We start from the raw sequence: 20,501 nt of genomic DNA on the forward strand, positions 1-20,501 counted from the left end.
TCCTCTCCAAATGGCTTCTCCCTGCAGTTCTACTTAGATGACAAATTGCATGGCCCTGATTATCTAACATGGAGTGCTATTATGAAATCATGGTTTGTTCAAAAGAGATTATGGTATGTTGATTCTATAGCTTTTGAGTGCCCTGAGTACCCCCCTCCCCTTCCAACTAATTTCAATGAGGACAACTATGAAGAAGCTGTGCTCACATGGGATACTGATGATAACCATGCATATTCTGCTCTTCTTTATTGTATCTCCAAAGAAGTTCTTTTGGTGATCACCTCCTATAGGACTTCTTTTGAGATTTGGGTGAAGCTTCAGATGCTATACGAGGCCCGTTAAAACATGCATGTAGTTACCCTTTATAGCTAGCTCTAGTAGATCAAGTTTGAGCAAAAGGATACTATCCATTCATTTTTGATTCGTGTTACATAAGTACATGATCAGCTTGGCCACATGCAATCCACCCTTGCTGAGACTCATCTTGTGGGGATTCTACTCTACAAGCTTCCACCAGAGTTTGACAGAGTGTCAAATCCCTTGTAGGCCCATATGTCATCAACACCAGTGAGCTTTACCCATATGTTCATGTTGCTTGAGCACGAGGCATCTTTATGCTACATGGGCAACTGTTATCCCAATATGGTGACTCCAATGAGGCCTTATTGGCTTCAAAGAGGGGTGATAGGAAGAAGTCAAAGGCCATTACTATCACTATGGTACGAAGGGACATTTGTGCAAGGAATGCACACAATTAGCATCTTCAAGGAAGAAGAAGGAGAAGAAGTAGCATGGTATTGACTCCTCTACCGAGTCATCTGCCACCTCTAACTCCGACTCAAATCCCCCAACCACCAAGGCCTAGGCCAAGGTGTAGAAAATATAATCTTCTTCAGGCCAAGGGAAGGGCTTGGCAAACCCTCCTACTTTCTAATGACTCTCTATTGCCAAAGAGGGAGTGCACAAGTTCCAAAGATGGACTTCCCTAACACATCAACTGAAGTCTAGAAGATTTGAAATCCTGGAGTTGGGATTCACTTCATGTTCATGATGGGTTGTTACTTGATAGAGTGGGATTGGCTCCTAGTCTGAGCTCACATGAGGGGACACTTTGACAATCTTGGCCAAAGGTCGAGAATCCATGTTCACATATGCTCAAAGGCATTTTTGACAAGGTGCTCATTTATGCTACTACGAGGCATTGATGAGAGACACAGAGAGATACTATGATTCTTCTTTATTTTAAGGAACTAGTACGATCGACATCGACAATCGGGTTGTTTGTAAGGCACCTTAATGGTGTTTTGATTACCCACTACTTGGATATCCATGGTCATGTTTTAATGGTCCTTGTTGTATAGACTATGATGGGTCCTTATCATTGTATATATTGTACCAGATTACCCATGATCTGAGAGGTGTTAGCAATCTACTCAACTCATGTGTAAGTCTGGCATGTATTCCAACAGGCTAGACATTTTGGGAATATTTAGGTATTTTTCATTGGTCATATTGATGGTTATTTTTGCATTTTATGTTGGCTGACGAGCATTAAATGCTAGCCGACATGATGCCATTTATGATATTCTTTTGGCCTATTTATTTAGGCATGCATTGGATCACTTGCAGATCCAATGCATGCCTTGTGGAGAGAGGGAGCCAAGGCCAGTGTCCACACAACCAGTGACTCACTGTTCTATACGATTGTCTCATGTTTGGTATATGAATTCCATTTCTCAAGCACATCTCCGAGTCTTCCTTTACAGTGTTGCATTTTTTATTTTCTCTCTCTTCTATCTTGCATTTGACAATCTATTTCAACATTCTTTATGCTTCCATTGTTGCATCCACTTTTGACATAATCCATCATCCCTTGGGCACTTTCTTGATGGTAGTACTACCAAGGCCTCAGCAATCTCCTTCCCTGAGAATGGGGCCATCAAATGTCTCCTCCATCTCAAGTGTTCCAAGGGCATCCATCATTGCCTTACAAGGCTAGGGAATGTGAGCTAGCTACTCCATTATCCCGTATGGGGAAGTCGCTACCACTCTAGCTACTAGTGATACTACAAGGTGGCTGGAACCTCTGTCACCTATGGCATGGGAGAGGGAACCTCAAGTACAATCATTTTGCTGCCTCAGGTAGCACAATCAAATTCATGTGTGTAGGCCTAGGATCCCTCACTACTATCCATCATCTCTCAACATGTTGCTCTCACCCATATCTCTCTCCGTCTCCATCTCTACCTCCTTTTTCTAGAGGCTCATCTCCTTTGTTGCTCCCTGTCACTCCTCTTGTGAGGTAAGAGCCCTCCCCATCCGTCCTGAAAGAAGTCAGAGCAAGGACTAGAATTGTATCTCCTCCACTCCATTTTAGGGCAACCTACTACAAGATGGCCTACCATTCTACAAGCAAAGCACTATCCTAGGAGACCGATGTAATATATTGTCTTAAGCTGAATAATTCCCAAAAGCTCTGCCAATTTGGGCTATATTAGGCAAGAAATACTCGTCGAGTCCAAGATGTATCGTGATAGTCGTGCCATCTCCGAGTGTAGAATAATCCTTGCCCTAACTGCGGTTAGTGGCAAGCACCACTGTAGACAGCTCTGGTGTGCCTACGAGAGCTGCCTATATCATGTCTTTCAATGCGTCCCATCAGTGGTCGGCCACCTGCCAATCGGCACACCAAAGATGACGTCTCCAAGGCCGCCACTCTATCTCTAATGTCGATCTCCGTGTTAGGATCAAACTTGTTCTGCGGGACAGTATCGGCCGTGGGAGCCATGGGAGCTGCACTAGAGTCACCAAAGGTGCAGGATGGACCAACCACTATCTCATAGATCAAGTTTTCTCCTTTTGGCTGCTGTGAAAGATCTTGTAATGCTGAATTTTTGGCGCTCTGTTGATTCAGCTTACAACAAAGTACCAAAGATCACAGTAGTCTAATTCCTCACTTTTATCCATGACGTACATGACTTTCACTCCACTTTGTTGCGTTCCCACTAGACCTGGAGCTAGCCCCATAGTTGACCTTTTCTTCTTTACTTTAGAGTTAATCTGTGCTCTTGAACCCCCATTGGACTTCTTTTCAGGACAATCTTTGGCAATATGGCCCTCCTGAAAGAAGCACTTGCAACTGTCCTCAATGTTGAACTTTCCTTTGGACTCTTCGTCTCAAAACTTCCTTTCCTCTTCTTGCCACCAACGGATGCATGAAGTGCACTCTGACTTCTCTATAAATTGGCCCTTGCCCTGCCTGAACCCTGAGATTTGCCCTATGAGTAGAGCATTTGCCCTGCCTGAACCACGACATTTGCCTACGAGTAAAGCATTGCCCTTCTAGACATTCTAAATCAACTAGAGCATGTTGTCCACTTTGAATTTGGTATTGTAGTCCTAAAGCTCCTCACCCAAACCGCAATAATACATCTCTATTTACTCAGATAGAGATGCTATCCCATAAGGTAACAGGGTAAACCAAACCTTTGAGTCATAGTCCTCTAGGCTGCAGCAATCCTTGTCCCAAGCTTCCATCACATCAACCTCAAAAGAGGCAATCAGCCATACAACGGAAAAGACCTACTTGTCCATCAGAGGCACATATCATTGTAAAGGGTTTTCGCTTGCAAACTTTTAAGGACTCCATAAAGTTGCATCAAACTGTTCTAAGAAAGAGAGGGCCTTTAGCTCATCTTATGCTCCACTGAAAGACTCAGATTGCAGAGTGGCCTCCATCTTTCAAGTCCTTACTTAGCCTCCCCTTTTGGAGTTGAACGTGATACTGCCTGCTGGTCCAACGCCTCCAGTCGGATTGGCAGCTCCTGCTGATGCTGCCGAGAAAGCTCCAAAAAACACTTGTAAAGACTGTGGTAGATCCCTGTTTGTACCTTAGGTTCCACAACTCAATGCATGCCTGCACACACTCTTGCGAATGGGCACCAGCTGCAATCTAAAAAATTGAAGCGCCCCCAAAAGTACCAGGGAGAGGACAAAGTGGCTTTGATAATTTTGTGAAGGGAACAGCTACAAAGGGACGTTGCTAGAAAGGGATAGGCTGGAATGGGTACTGTGAACCTAGATACTGTTGACAAGAGATGCTAAGAGGGAATTTGTTGCATAGGGCCCTGACTGACAAGAACATCTGAAGTCCCTCTTTCAAGTGGCATCTTCTTTTTGTCTCCTTGGCCCCCAATTGTGTCTCTAAGGATGACAAAGAATCTCTTATCTTTGACAAAAACAGTATTCTCAAAGACACTGCATACCAGCTCTATACATTGGATCATTATCATCATCACCTAGTCAAAGGCCTACATAGTGACTGTAGATTATCCTCACTCTCTGAGATAATGGATTTATCCAGTTTGTACCCACAAATCTCAGGTTCACCTCCTTCAAAGAGTAGATTAATCAACGGAAACAAACCTTACAACTTAAATGAAAGAAACAAGGATAGCAAGAGTGCTCCTACAGAAATACTCCAGTATGCCAACATATTATTGGCCCAAAATCTGTGCACCCCTTGTAGTACGTTTTTCCTTCTTTATTCAATGAATCTTGGATAAAAAGGCAAACATCTTGCACTTCCACCACTTACCAGGAATCCTAAACCCCTTCGGTATGAGACCCAGTACACAATCTCAAAACTACAAGGCACACATTGGAACCGTTCCACTGATCTAACACAAAATCAAATCTCTTGCCATATGTGCAGGGTGAAAATGATGCAACCAGCAGCTCTCAGTCATTAGCACAGACAAAGGCAGAGCAACATGACAGCAGATCAATCTTAGATAAACATGACTCTTTGAAGAATCACTCTTTGGGAGGCCTCACCTCAAGGCTGCAGTCAATATTAGAGGAACCTTCAACCCCGAAGACTTTTACTGGTATTATACTAAGAACCACCTACGTGTTCCTGATTTTCCCTCCTCTCCCAACAACTTGGTAAATAAGCTCAAATAATAGCTTCTCACTTGGACTCTTAAGCCATGCTTCTCCTTAGTCTAGAACTGGGACCAAGGAGAAAGCTCATAACTTAGGCTTTGGTTCCACAATCTACTCCAGATGTAATTCTCAGGTGGAAACCACCCCCCATCTTTTTATCAATTTGCAAAGCTAACTCTTCGTTAAAATTTTATGCAGGAACTTATTCTTCCCTATCATCCCTCACTGAATCTGCAATGGAAGCTGATTATAGTCTCCCCCTCCCAATCCGGTTTACCTATGGCATATCTGGCTAAGCAGGAACTACAGAGTTCTTCATGGCATCTAATGCTGATGATATGCCTGGCCCATAAATAGATATTTTGATGCAAGTTGACGTTGATTTGGAGAATATTCAAAGGGCAAAAGCTGATGTTGAAGACTCAAAGCAGGAACAAAAAGATTCAAGTGAAGTTCAACTCCTCTATGGATCAGCTTGCAAAGATTGATGCTGCAGAAATTCTGACAAACAAATCATATCTACCTGATTTATGTCTAAGCTATTTACTATGGCTGCTCAGTTGTCCCTGACAAAAACCTTTTTTGTTGGTTTGCTATAACCTTAGATTCTCTATGTAAATGCTGCTTTTGCCCTCATCTCACAGTGTCTCACATAATTGTTCTGAACCTCCTGCAGTTACCATATTACAATAACGCTTACTTCTATCAAGGTTCAATGGATCTTTCTATTGCCTTCAAAACTTGACCTTTGATCAAAGTTGAGCTCTTACAAAAATGTTTACAGTGGTCATCTTCAGACCAAATATGAGATCCTTAGTGTGCCACTATCTTTTTATAAGTCTGTCTTATCCTATAGGGTACAAAAATGGGGACTGCAGATGCAAAGCACCAGCACCAGCAGTAGCAGGATATTTGAGATCACCTACTGCATAATCAGTCTCCCAAATGTGTCTGATAGTCTGCCTGTCACACATGACCCGGTTCTGAATCAGCAGAAAGACCCTTGCATGGCAAGCCCTTCCTGTAAGAAAATGCCTGATTCTCTGCATGTTGCATATGACGTGGTTCTAAATCAGCAGAAAGGCCCTTTCATCAAAAACCCTTCCTTTAACAAAATGCCTGATGAAAGCAACCAACAAGGCCCTAGTCAAGCACCACGATCTCATCTCGGCCAACCCATCTTCCACCCTCCATGCTCAATGGAACAGTGACAGCTGGCTTTGTTTCCTCCAAATCAGACAAGGCTGGCTTCGATTCCTGCAGCTCTGATGAGTACGCCTGTTTACCTGCACTGTCACACCTTCTAGCACCTAGAGGAGGCTTTACTTCAAGCTCTGATGAGTACGCCTGTTTACCTGCACTGTCACACCTTCTAGCACCTAGAGGAGGCTTTACTTCAAGCTCAGGGAGACTTTCCTTCTTCACCAAATCTGAATCTACTGACTGGCATGTCATGGAAGAAAAAGTCTGTGCATTCACTTCCTTTGATTCCATGCTTCCTAATTCAGGGATTTTAACATCAATAGTTTGCGCATTGCCATTTGTGTGATTGAATTCTGCAGATTGGTTGCTCCTGTCTGCCAGCTGTTTTGCTAAATATCCACAATAGCTGCAGCACTGTATGAAATATGCCTGCAAAATCCAAAAAGGTGTCAAGCATATTGAAAAAATCACCCCTCATTGTTGTTTAGAAAATCTTACGCTCATGTCAAAACTGGCACAAGTCAGACCTGGGATGGATGTTCAAAACCGAGGTCTTGGAAACGCTCACAACACCCCACAAGTTCAGCCTACAAAAGCAAACACATCAATGCTACACATACTAAAATTCCAGTTGAAGGCTTAAATTACAAATTCAACAATGTAGCAATATGAATTAACTGTATGTATGCTTTGTTGACGACTTTTTCTGCATATGACCTAACAGTCCACAGCCAAATTTTAAATTTGGAATTTTGTGGTATACCATTGATGGCTAGCAATTAACTTACAAAACTGCAATTTCTAATTATTGCACCAATGATCATGTACTTCAAACAATGACTTATTTTCTTGCCATTCTAAATGGTGCTAGAATTATCATTTAGGATAACTCTGGCATTATAGCCCACCAGATTGGTTGTTCACACAGTCATTGTATTTGTGATGCACTTGGCTACTCTTTGTAGACTCTAGAGTTCCTTTGTGCTTTGTATTTTACCTCAGGGAATTTCTTCTGATGTGTTATTAGTATTTTAAAAAATCTCAGGATAAAAATAGAACCATACAATAGTGGATATAGTGAGGATTACATAGTAGACAAAACCTGGTACAGTATTGGATGCTCTTTGATTCAACAGAGAATCCTAATACACGGGGGTTTAGCAAAAACAAACGCATTCTTCTTACAACATACACATTTTTGTGTGTCCATGTGTTGTTAGATATGCTCAATGCCCCACCCTCATAAGGTGCCACCAATGATCCATGGTTCTCAAAGTTGTAAGGTCCCCATTATGAGGAGAAGCCAAATGTGAGCCCGGATATTGGTTATGTCCTGACTTGTATATCAGATGAGGTCTATGTGACTGAATGGCAAAAAGGTGACCATTGTGGGTCTAATATTTGGGTTGGACTGAGTAGTTAAGCTGGTAGCAACTCGAGGCACATTGCATGGAGTTGTGGGGTAAGGGAGTTAAAAGGGGCCCGACGGTAAATGGAATATTCCTTGGCCGACTAGTGGAGGCTCATATGGTAGGTTGGTCTGGTGGACCTAACCGCCTTCGCGAGCTATAAAAGCTAAACCCCTTCATAGCCATCGATTATCTATCTTTCACCTAGTCATAGTTGTTCCAGCTAGCCTTAACCTCTTCACCTATCTTCTGTCTAGATCGCCATCTAAGCTTCACAGTGGAAGCGCACGGGTGGATAGAGCCATCTTTGTATTAATTGTTTGGAGCTAAAGAAATTTTCTAATTCTCCTCTTATCTATTGAGTACTCTCTATCTCTATCTCTTCCTCAGATTCTGTTCACTCCGCCGTGTAATTTCTTACATGTATGTGTATTCTCCTGGTACTTAAGCACTGTATTTGTATTTTGCAACAATAGCCTTCTCTTCATCGCGCTTTCCTTGTTCTTTATTGTCTGCTACTCTTGCAATAAGAGTCCAATCAACCCCTAAAAATCAAGAGAAAAAAATCCCCCTTTTGCAATTCTAGGATCATCCCAAGTAGGCTTCTAGTAGAAAGTGCTGATGGTGATCATCTCAACATCAGGAATGACTTCAAGGGCAGTATTAAGAGCCCAACTTCCATATCCAATCTCATCTATTGTGGCAATCCCACAAAATTTTTGCAACCGTAACTCCAGAAGGAGTAGTTGGTACCATACAAATTGTCCTCCTATGCAAGGAACCCATGAACATTGCCATTATTTGCATTTGTGTAATGGGCTAGAACAGAAAATACAAACATGTTATTCACAACACTAGTCAATCATTGGTTGAGTAATGCATATAACTTGTAACGATCTTCTTTGTAAAACTATCAAATATTTTAATTTTCTAATCTCTCCATGTGAAAATTTATATGTACTATATTATCTAATAGATTGTAATATAATGAATAAATCGTGCTCTAATCAAAATATATATCTATGAACTTGTTAATAGATAGTAGTCTGTCGGAGATTGAATATAGTCATATTGGTTATATATGATATTTAAGATATTTTAATAAATATTATTATTTTTTAAAAAATAAAACACATAAGAGAGTCTAAAATAGTATGCATAAGTCATGAAAAACAAAAAACATGCTTTTTATGATGCTTGACTTAAAATCGTCGTCTTTCTCTTACAAAAAGCCAAATTTTGTCATTTTGTCCACACTGCCTTGTTGACCAACCTTATTTCGATTGATTTGAACACCCATGCGTCTATATTCTGAGTTCATGGAAAAAAGTCATAACAAAAACAAGTTGCAAACTACTTCAAAACAATTCAAACTACATAGATACACGGAGTTGTTGTTTCTTACTTCTATTCTTTTTGAGTTATGTATTATCATTTTCTGTTATGTTCTTGAGCTTCATTATGAGAAAGTAGAATTAAGAGTCATGCATACACATCTAACTTAGTATATTACATAGATTAGAATGTGCTTTTCTTTAGAAATACATAGTTGGAGAAGACATACAATTTACAAATTCATATGAAAAACACTTGATTAAGACAATTCTTATTCTTCATCTTCATCCAACACTTCGAGATTGTAATTATCATTGTGATTCTGAATGAGATTAAGAGTGAAATTGGGATCCTTTATCATGTACATGATACAAACTCAAGGATGGACGAGAGATTCGAATATCATGTTGGACTGCATGTGATATTTCACTTCTACTCCATAAACTTGATCAAATATTATGTAGATTTCTGATTATTCTCTATTTTCTCCATATGTATCCTTATTTATTTTAATTGGCTAAATGCTTTATCCTGATTATGAAGGAGATATGTTGCAAGTGATATCAGAGCAATTCTAATCTATAAAGATGAAAATCTTGAAACAAAAAATCAAGAAGCAAGAACTTATTCGACGTCTTCGTGCTGATTTGAGAAAGAATAAGCCGATAAGAAACCTACAAAGATACCAAAGATTATTGTGGATCTAGGAGCTAAAGCAAATAAACTCGTATAGGCGAGTTAAATAAAAAACCCCTCAACAACCTAGATCACAACAGCAAAGAGAAAATAAAGATCTTTTAAAGATAATGTTGCAGAATTTGCTATTAAGCAGTGATTTTCTTACCGACTTAAAGATAGAAGAATGACTTGACTATTCGAGATAGAAGGAAGATTTGACTATGAAGTTGATGTTTGGGAGAGTGAAGATAAAGAGTGAACAAGCAATGATGGAGATAAATAATAAAAGAGTATCTATATAAAAGACAATAGTGACGCAAGGATTATTTGAGATTATGTGGTATTTTGATTTGATATTTTCTCTACGATTGATCACAATACTTAAAATAGATGAGTACATTTTTTATTTTATTTATCCTATTTTCTAAATATTATCATACATCCTTTTATGTTGATTAGATATTATTATTCGAAGTTTAATTTTTTCAAAAGAGATTTCCTTTTTTCTGTTCCAACTCTTAACAAAGAGTTTCTTTGAAATTTTAAAAAAACTCTTATACTTGAGTATATTTTAAATTAAAAAACTCTTATACTTGAGTATATTTTAAATTTACTCTACTCATAGAGTCAAAAAAAAAAAAACTCCCTATTAGATATGTAATTGTATATTCAATCCATAGTGACCGAGAAGTGATTGTATTTTTCTATTCTTTATTTGCACAATTATAGCAAATACTTTCTATCTTATTGAAACATAATTTTTCAATCTCTTTAGCATTGTTTAAAATGTTAAACTTCTATTCTAGCAAAAAATCTCTCTTTAAATTTCTATAAAGGATTTTCTTTAAAAGATAATGATTATTTTATTAGTGATTTTAAGAAAAAATAAAGCATAAAAATACTTAATATCATAATTTAAATATTTCAAAAGAAAAAAAAATATTAGTAAAATTCTTATTTTATAAATCTTCAAAGAAAATTTTGATAAGAATATTTGATTATTTATAAAAGAGATTTTTAAAAAAAATCTTATACTGCAAGGTTCAAGATTAAGTTTTTTTTTAATCTAGTAAATATTTGATTTAAGAGTAATGTGATCATCATTTTTTAAGCCCCTTTAAAGTGAATGGATTTTTGCAATTAGAAACTATCTTATTTCATAGGATTAGTTTTTGCATAGAATACATGCTTTAATCAAATTAATTATAGAAGCAACATCAAGATGAAAAAGAGATATCTAATCTCTTTTGATGCAACTCAAAGATTTATCTTTTTCAAAGTTCGTGGATTTGATAGAATTGATATATTTACATCTTATGTGGACATTGAATGGCAAATCTTTAGATTTACAACTTTTCTTCGGATGAGAGAAATAGTGAATAATAACTCATTTTATAAGAACTATTTATTACATGGTTATTTTATATTATATTTCATGGAGTATTGAATCTTAGAAAGTAAGAATTACATACAATCGTACTATTTGGATAACTTTAAGCAATATATGATGCAACTCTCTTAAAAATATTCGAGCTATATGAAACTCAATAAATAAGTATTTACTTATTTTACTTATCCTAATAAACTCTAATATATTTATATATATTCATTCTTTTAAAAATGATATGAAATACATATAGTAAAATAAATAAAATAAAATATATTAAATTCAAGAGTTATCATTTCATGATTCTAAAGAATAAGCTATTCTTTATAGATATAAGATATTACGATCAAATGCTATGAGTAAACCGATTGCTTCATGAGCTTTATTTTGCAACTAGATAGTATAAAATCTATATTATAAACTTGTATATTTAGTTATATATACTTAAGCACATTATCTATTTTTTAAAAAAATATTATTGCATATATTGTAAAAATACAGTTATCTTATTGACAAATAATATAGTTATTATTGCGTGTAGACTACATGAGAAAATATACATGTAACCATGATAGAGAGAGAAAGAAAAGAAGAAAAACTCAAATTGATTGAGTTTGTAGATTATATACTTTATAAAGAATTTTATAATCTTACTATGAAATATCAAAGATGTTTTATTTTATAGATGCAAACATAATATATACAGTGATAGAGATATGTGAAACATTGTTGTTTTGGATGTGTTGACTTATATTCTATGACATCCTTTTATATGTAAACATTATGATCGATACTATAGAAACACATGCATAAGAATCTTCATCCTATGATATGAAATATATTTGTGATATTATATTATTAATAGTGATTGAATATTTCTTTTAAGAAACCTAAAGATCATTGAGTCTCTTTGGATGGAAGATCGTATGAATGATTGAATATTTCTTTAGAGAAATCTTAAGATGATTGAGTCTCTTTGAATGGGAGATTATATAAGTGTCTTGCAAAAGAAGCAACTTTGAATAGAAATGAAAATTTAAATCTAAATGAGAAAAAATATGGTCACATTTATTTCTAACTAGATATGCTTAGATATAATCTCCAAGTGAAAGTAAGATTAATTTAAACCAATCATGATTAATGATTGCTCTATGAAGAGTAAATGTGAAAAACTATAAAGATATCTAACTATCCAAAAGACTTTTTTTGAGACTTTACGAAGAGGATGCGAGCTCTTAAGACGACTCTTTGTGGATATTTTATGACAAAGACTCTTGATTTGAAGACTCTACTCTTATAAAGATATATATGGATTTGAATATAAGGCAAGTAATGCTTAAGATCTACAATCACATTCAAGATACGACAACAAACATGAATGTATACAAAAGATAAGTTCTTTTACTTTTTCTTGATATTTTAGCTTAATGAGTCTAAATTCTATTTCACAATAATAAAGGAGATTTAAAATAAAGTTTTTGAAAAGAAATCGATTATCATTTATCTTTTCTAATATATGTTAGATAGCTAAGCTTTGAGAACAAAGCTTTTGAAAAGAGATCGAATGTAATAATCCTCTCCGTAAAACTATCAAACATATTAATTTTAAGATCTCTTCATGTGAAAAATTATATAAATAAATCATACTATAATCAAAATATATATCCATAAACTTGTTAATAGGTAGCATTATTCAAGCTCTGTAGTTTGCAGAGGTTAAATATAGTCATATTGATTATCAATTATACTTTTGATATTTTAAATAGATATTATTTTTTAAAAATAAAACACATAAAAGAGTCTAAAATAATATGTAGAAGTAGTGAAAAACAAAAAACATGTTTTTTATGATACTTGACCTAAAATCATTGTTTTTCTCTTACAAAAAACCTTTTTTCACAAAATCTGCCTACATTGCCTTATCAACCAAGCTAGTTCCGATCGATATGAGTACCCGTATGTCTATATTCTGAGTTCAATGGGAGAAAGTTACAGCGAAAACAAGTTGTAGACTACTATAGGATAGTTCCAGACCATATAGATACATGGAGTTTTTGTTCCTTATATTTTTTAGTTTTGAGTTATGTATAACTATTTTCTCTTATGTTATTGAGTTTAATTATGAGAATTAAGATCAAAAGCAAAATTAAGAGTCATACATACACATCTAACTTGGTATATCACACTAGTAGGAACTGGCTTTTCTTGACAAATACATTTTTGAAAAATACATGCAATTCACGGATCTATATATAAGACAGCTGATTGAGACAATTCTTATTCTTCATCTTCATTCAACAATTTGAGATTTTGATTATGATTGTGAATGAGATTGAGAGTGAGATTGGAATCCCTTATCATATACATGATATAAGCTCGGGAGCTTTGAGCTCCGTATTGAACTGCATGTTATTATGTTTCACGTCTCCTACTCCATAAACTTGATTAAATATTATGTAGATTTCTATTTTTCTCTATTTTTTTCATGTGTATCTTTATTCAGTTTGATTAGTTATATGCTTTCTCGTGATTGTGAAAAGAATGTTACATAAATTCATAGACACAAGGACCAATAAATGTTTTTTAAAAAAATAAAAAATGGAACTCCAAATACAACCATAAACCAACTGAGTTATAAATATATGAATAACCAAAAGCTATGAAATGCTTTTTTTTTTAATGGAGACACACATATAAACACGCAAAGACCACTTTACTCTTGCACCCTCAGTCAGGCAAGGTTGCCCTTTGAGTCATTTGTTCTTTGCTTTGGTGACCCATCCGATCATCACCATGTTATCCCATATGCTAGTCATTAGACAATTGTGACGAGTTTATCCCTGCCTTTTGGTCATCATTTTATTGCACAATCATTAGCTCATGATATTTTCATGATCCGGAAGACAAAAAATAATAATCTTCGCAAGGCATTGGATGTTTGGAATCTTTTTGGACATACCTGCATTGAGTCTCATTTCCAATGCTTGGGATGGTAGGGTGTGGTAATACCCCGTGGCAATGTTGCCAGGCATCTAGCATCCCTTGGATGTGGATATTTCAACCAAAGCACTTATTGGAACGGACCTCGCAAAAGTTGCAAGCTAAATTTGTTTATTGGAAATCCGAAGCTTGGTCATTATGTGTATGTTTCAAACTTACAATCCATAATACTAGTAGCTAACCAACCTTACTTACTTTTTGTCACTTCTACCTTGCACTACCACTATAAAATGCCCTTACCAAGCACATCCATTTCATGTTGTGAAAAATGACTCCTTGCATGCAAGTATTTCTTGGATTTCTTGGAGTCACATTTATACCCTAAAAAGCATAGGTGGTGGTGCTATCTTAGATGCTGAAACCAACTTGGTAATAACAATATATAAGTCTTGTGGTGGCATATTCTTAATATTGATGCCCATTTCTCAAATCCCTTCTCTTTTTTGGTGACATTTGATTCGTTCTTGAAAGATAGTTCTTTAATTGTTGATACCCTCTTCTTTTTTATGAACCATTTGGTTCATTCTTGAAAGCTAGTTCTTGGAAGGTGCACTTGAATCCAACAAAGATCGCTTACTGGCTAACTCATTTCAAACAAAACCATTGGTTGTGTCAAAATTCCTCTATTGGAATGGGAAATAGGAGGTCCGACCAAATTTAATTGTATAGCAAATCTAGGTTTATCATCTAATGCTGAGGTTTTTCCACACAATGTGAAGACTTTTTTGGATCCCTTGTGGATATTGTGATTCACACGGCTAGATTGAGAGGGTATTGCAACCTAAGCAACCCTTTTCTGCACTTGATTTTAATAGTCCTTGGCAGGATCTTGCGAGCCAACTCAACCTTGAGAAGGCTTCGACTAACCACATATATCATCTCATGATTAAGAATCAAAATTCACTGGTTGTCAAAGCCAATTTTGTTTGGGGGATGCATAAATCTCTAAGACCGTCAAAAATGACTATCATGGAAGGTTGGAAGAACAAGACCCTATTCAAATGCAAGGTCTTTCTTTGGAGAGTGCTCATTGGTGGACTTCCCCTTGTCTTAGCTCTTTCAAAGAGCAAAACCTCAAATTCCAATTGCTTTTTTACCAGTGTCAAATGTTTGCATCACAAATTTATTTCCTGACCTTTGGCCAAGAGGGACAAGACCCTCCTGTCCAATATTTTCGAAGCTTTGATTGGCCCGTCGCCGTGTCACTCTAACTAGATTTTTGCTAAGGTGTAGAGCAGGGTGTATTGAAACCAAAGATATCAATGTTTGGTATACAATCACACTGAATAACATAGTCAAGTAAGGACACTAGTTTAAAAATTTGTAACCAGTCACAAAAGACCCAGACAGCATATTTAAGCCACTCTTTCAGATGTACAAAGAAGGGTATGTATGCATGCTGACAACACTTACCTCAGCAGGAAGATCATCTTCACAATAAGCGTTTGGGCACATCTCACATCGAAAGAGAAGTCCTCCAACAGCAGCAGCCTGCACAGATTTTAGTGTGTTTTTTGAATCAGAAACATGGCCAACACTAGTGCCACATTTGTCACAATTCATACTATGGACTTAAAACTTTTTCTTTTAAATATGCCTGGAACAATTGTGTTGCCCTTATTATCCAAGTTGTACAAAAACAAGGGCACTCCAAATGCCAATTTCAATTTATCTGCATGCATTTTGCAACACAGCAACTGGGAACACATCAGATCACTTATACAGACATGTGAGTCCCTTATTAATATGCACAGAACAATATTTTCCTTGTTACCACTCATTTACAAAATGTTCGAGACTTTGACAATCCCCTATGCCTGCTTACACAGATTAATATAATGAGTTCTGAGCAACAAATTTCAGAATAAACTGCTCTTAGCCCACATGTCCTTTACATTGCATTGTACACAGATAATCTTCTAGAAAAACAATGTCTTCTTCCAATCAAACTCGCCTTTAAGATATGCTACTTATATGGAGTACCCCAAGCCATTAAAGTAAACATTCAGATGTGACAACATGCAGGAACCACCAGTATTATTATTTGCTTAGACACATCCTCACAATGTGGTCTAGACTCACAACTTACTTCAAATGAAAAACACTGACAATTGCCATGTCATAAATAAACCTTCAACCCTAAGCCTCTGGAGCTTGTTAAACTGATTTTAACTTCTCATATGCAATGTGGCAGAGTCCCAACAAGTTTCATATGATGATAGCCTCTCTCTCGACAATATATCTAGACAAGTCCATTGCCTGACAATCTTGGGCTTAGAGAGTCTTTGACCAACAATGATTGCCAGGTACAAGGTTTATTGCAGCTTGCATGCTTCTTGGAGAATGTTGTACGGTTGTGCAACACCTCGAATCAAATGGTTACAAACCCCAAACATTACTTCAAGAACAAACTTGCGCCCATAGTTGTCAAGTACGAAAGGTGCGATACCATACGGCATGATAAGATACGGTACTAAATGGTACCTCAATATTTATAAGGTATGGTACAATATTATTACGAAAAAAAAATTATCTTCGATATTTTGGACTAAAGATGATAGAGTAAGTGTTTAAAGTCTAAAGAGCAATGCTATTAGAGTATATGAGATGAGTACTTGAGAGTAACATGCTAAAACCTCTGGTAAATGCCTCATGCACAATATGCGCTACAACATACAAGTTACAAGTAACATAGATGGGATTGGATACATCATACACATAAATGATCATAAAAATAAGAGAAGTGTAGGCTTGGAGGAGAGAGAGAGAAAGAGGGGTGTGAAAAGCTTGATCATGAGAGAGGCTTGAGAGAAAGAGGGTATGGAGAGGCTTGATCATGAGAGAGAGAGGCTTATTGATGTTTCATGAAAAAAAGAGGTTGGGGGTTTGTGGCCAAAAGTACCCTATTTTTTTGTACGAAATCGTACTAATGCGTACCATATGGATCATACCGTACTACATACGGAGGCAACTATGCTTGCACTCTAATTGCATACATCTGAGATTATTGAAATTGCTCAATCTATTTTTTATGATTTGGTCAAGAATAAGGTCCCCCCCATATAGCTATGTTTTTGAAGGCAGATATCAGTGAGGATGATTTGGTCAAGAATAAGGTCCTCCCCACCCCCCATATAGCTATGTTTTTGAAGGCAGATATCAGTGAGGATGAGGTGGGTGCGCACCATGCGCCTCTAGAATGTAAGGTCATGATGCATATACTTGCTATAGCTTATTGGGCTTTGCTATTAGTGATCAGCTTGCCTTGAGGCTGTAGCTTGTATCATGTTCTTAGCATGTATTAGTAACATTGCATTTACTATTTGGATGTTTGTCATTTGAGATTTTGGCATTCAGTGTACTAATTTTATACACTTTCTTGTTAATTGAATACTTCGAGGATTCACATTGAGACAATGCAGCTCAAACATCACTTCTATGTATCCTCTCCACCTGTTGGAGCAGACCATACATAGCTCTCCATTTCTACGTACATGAGACTGCTCTCTACCATGGGATCTACACTACAGATCCAAAGGCAGCTCCAGAGGCACAACAAAACTCACTGATCTATTACCCTAATATGCCATCACCAAATTCCCCCACACTACACACCCTTCCTCTACATCCAAAATAGGCACAATACCCCAAAGTGGTTGGACAACGAGGAGATCCATAAGCCTCATGCACATCTAAGATGAAAAAAGGCATAAAGGGAAATCGCCAAGCAAGAATCTTGATGGGACGCGCCATAAAAGACAACAACAAAGATCATGCAATTTTTGGAATTATGCCATTTATTCTTGAGTATTAACTCGACGAAGACTTGGAAGCACATCTGTGAGCCACGATCACTTCTCCCATCGCAAAACCCACCACCAAGCACATTTACGTCAAGCATATTTATGTCCTCTAAGCAGATCCCAGTTCAGTGCCCTCCCCCCCACCCTGAAAAAAGACAATCAAAAAAATATATAATATAATATAATAATACAACGGAATTTGCACAGTCCACACAAAATCTGGGAGACAAATGTAGTGCTTGGTCATTTACCAAGAGAGTTTGGTCAGAGAAAGAGGACAAATTTTGCATACCGGAGAGAGCTCTGAAACTTTTAATTGCTATCTCAACCTTTCATGGCTCATATAGCAGGTATGTACTTATAGATATGATAAACTAGAACATAAATTATGTAAGATTGTAAAGGCTTTTCTGAAAAATTTTCTAAATATTACCTGCAAATTTCAAGGTGCAAAATATGTGCACAAACAATTCTCCCTAATAAGCTTTGCATTCCTTTTCCTCGTATCAAGGAAACAGAATTGTATAAAAAACAGGACTTTAGGAAATGAAAACTAATGTTACCTTCCTCCCGCAAATCCCACAAAAATGATGAGGACAGAACCACTTAAATTTTGTGATCTTGGAAACTTCAGCCTCCGAAAAACCTAAACACTCAGCATGATATGCAGCCGGACACCCATCACAACAAATCAATGTGCCTCCATCTTTGCACAACTGCAGGATTCAACATATGGTCAAGTCCAACTACGGCAATCTTTGCAAAATGTGAAAAAAGATAAAGTTATTTTTGCAGTCCAGATGCATGCACATGAAAAGGGAAGATAAGTAGGGAAAAAAGAGGGAACATATAAATGTTGAAGTAGGTCACCCTCAACACCACAGATCATACCAAACATGTGTCCTCATTGTCGTAATCAATGCCAGCCTTCTGAAGTTTCCTTTTTGTAGTTTGGAACTCCTGCAGAACAACCTCCACTTAATAGGGTCTCCAGAGATTTGAAAACAAAGTACATAAACTTGATTTGTAGTTAATGATCCTCACCTGAGTCCCATTTGAGCATTCACGTCCAAAGATACTCGGTTCACCATCCTCCAAATTGTAAAGATTTTGACGACGGACCTGCAGAATTAGATAAGTATTCAAGTAAAAGCTTTTTTATGCCTTGGGCTGGCAGGCTGCAATATAATTTACCTGGAGAGCATGAAAACATTACTCACTCTGAAGCCATTTATCTCTACAGTAGTTGATACACGCTTTCGTTTTGTCGTCTCCATCCATTCTTCACCTATATCTCTAACACTAGACTGAGAGTAGTCAACACCCTGCAGGATCTTTTCACTTTAAGTATTTTGGGAGAAAAGAAAAATATGTATCCATTTCTATGGCTTATATTTGCATATTAAAGCCTTATTTTGAGTTTCATTGCACATAAAGATAAAGAGAGAGAGTGTGTGGTACAGATTCTACAGCACCTCAAAAACTCTGATTGCAGTAAAGGAATCCAAGAGGCTCGACTCCTTTTGCTGTACTTTAGAGCATTCCTACAGAAAATGCACAATTTTGAGCTATAGTACACATAGAAACAGTATGAGTATTTAAAAAACTTATATTCACAATTGGAACCAACTACTGCTCTCAAAATGTTGAATAGAATATAATCCTCCAAAAATTCAATGGTAATGCACTAATATTATTAGAGTACATTCAATTGACGAGATAAGAAAATCCACTAGAAAATTGCCAATTTGGACCAATTCACCAATTAAATCCATCTTTATCCATGCAGTCCCCGCCCCCATCTGCCAACCCAAAACGCAGCCGTTCCCCCCCTCCCCAGCTTGTTTTTGCTCCTGCTCGTTCAACACCTTCAAGATACCAAATCTGCCAGCCAATGTCTAGCATATTCATGTACCCCTCTACTCCCTCGCCTTCCGATCTTCAACCCCCTCTTCTCTTCTCTCCCTAATCCATTGGCATCCTACCGACAAATGGCTGCCTTCTTCACAAAGAACATGGTTCCAGATGCCATTGACACACTTCACTCAGTTAAGGCATAAGGTCAAGATGGCTTGGTAGTTGGGCACTTGATACATGCTAGGGATATGGCTGGCAAAACTTCTCGCATACATGTTTAATAGGCAAATGTGTGAAGGCTTCACAAAGAGCTGAAGCACTAACACTATTGCGCTCATTTGCAAGTCAACTAATCATCCCTTAACAAATAACTAGGACTAGCATGGTTGGCCACACACTGACCAAGCATACGTGTTGATAAGCAAAGACAGTGGGCCTCAGAGCATAGGGACACTTTGGATCATGTATTCACACACAAAGCCATTATTGAGGAGGGTCGGAGAATTTTGGCTATAAGTTCTTAATTTAATGCTTTGGGGACACTTAAGTCCAGCACACGTAGGTTAGGATGAATGTGAGTCATAGCGATGGACAATCCTAACTTTGGCAATGGGAGATAGTGGCAGAAGTTGTTGTGAAAGGCCAATGGCATACCTAGGACCTTGGTGAGGCGCATTAAATAGCCCCTTGGAAATGAGCTTTGGTGTCATGAGGATTAGGGAATTAAATCATTTAATGTCTTGCAGTAACCATTGTGGAAAGTTACAACATTGTCATGTGCAAAGGGCTTAGAAATTAAAACTTGAGGCTGGACAGTGGCCAAATTTTGGGCAAGGCCATATATTTTTCATTTAAGCGAATTATTTTTGGCTGGAAGTTTTG

At 37.1% G+C, this 20,501-nt stretch overlaps 1 protein-coding gene and 1 long non-coding RNA gene across 3 annotated transcripts in view; one reads left to right on the plus strand and one right to left on the minus strand.

Annotated features, from left to right (window-relative positions):
* Nucleotides 1-4,369: 4,369 nt before the first annotated feature.
* LOC148037935 (uncharacterized) lies at nt 4,370-5,525 on the plus strand. The gene is made up of 3 exons (XR_015690734.1): nt 4,370-4,618; nt 4,715-4,889; nt 5,146-5,525. It is a non-coding gene; the product is annotated as an uncharacterized LOC148037935 (long non-coding RNA).
* Nucleotides 5,526-6,087: 562 nt separating this feature from the next.
* The window catches only part of LOC148037936 (uncharacterized), an 84,560-nt gene continuing 70,146 nt past the window's right edge, over nt 6,088-20,501 (minus strand). For both annotated transcript variants that reach the window (XM_087676965.1, XM_087676966.1), the window contains 8 exons: nt 19,238-19,306; nt 18,983-19,087; nt 18,807-18,884; nt 18,654-18,722; nt 18,326-18,478; nt 15,373-15,450; nt 6,678-6,737; nt 6,088-6,579 (listed from right to left, as the gene is read on the minus strand). In XM_087676965.1, coding sequence (XP_087533091.1) covers nt 6,091-6,579; nt 6,678-6,737; nt 15,373-15,450; nt 18,326-18,478; nt 18,654-18,722; nt 18,807-18,884; nt 18,983-19,087; nt 19,238-19,306 — 1,101 coding nt within the window. In that variant the 3' untranslated portion in view covers nt 6,088-6,090. The remainder of the gene's footprint in view (nt 6,580-6,677; nt 6,738-15,372; nt 15,451-18,325; nt 18,479-18,653; nt 18,723-18,806; nt 18,885-18,982; nt 19,088-19,237; nt 19,307-20,501) is intronic.

The sequence above is a fragment of the Lygodium microphyllum genome, chromosome 4, assembly GCF_053477565.2.
Source record: "Lygodium microphyllum isolate KBCC chromosome 4, Lygodium_microphyllum_v1.1.10, whole genome shotgun sequence".
In the NCBI taxonomy this organism is placed as follows: domain Eukaryota; kingdom Viridiplantae; phylum Streptophyta; class Polypodiopsida; order Schizaeales; family Lygodiaceae; genus Lygodium; species Lygodium microphyllum.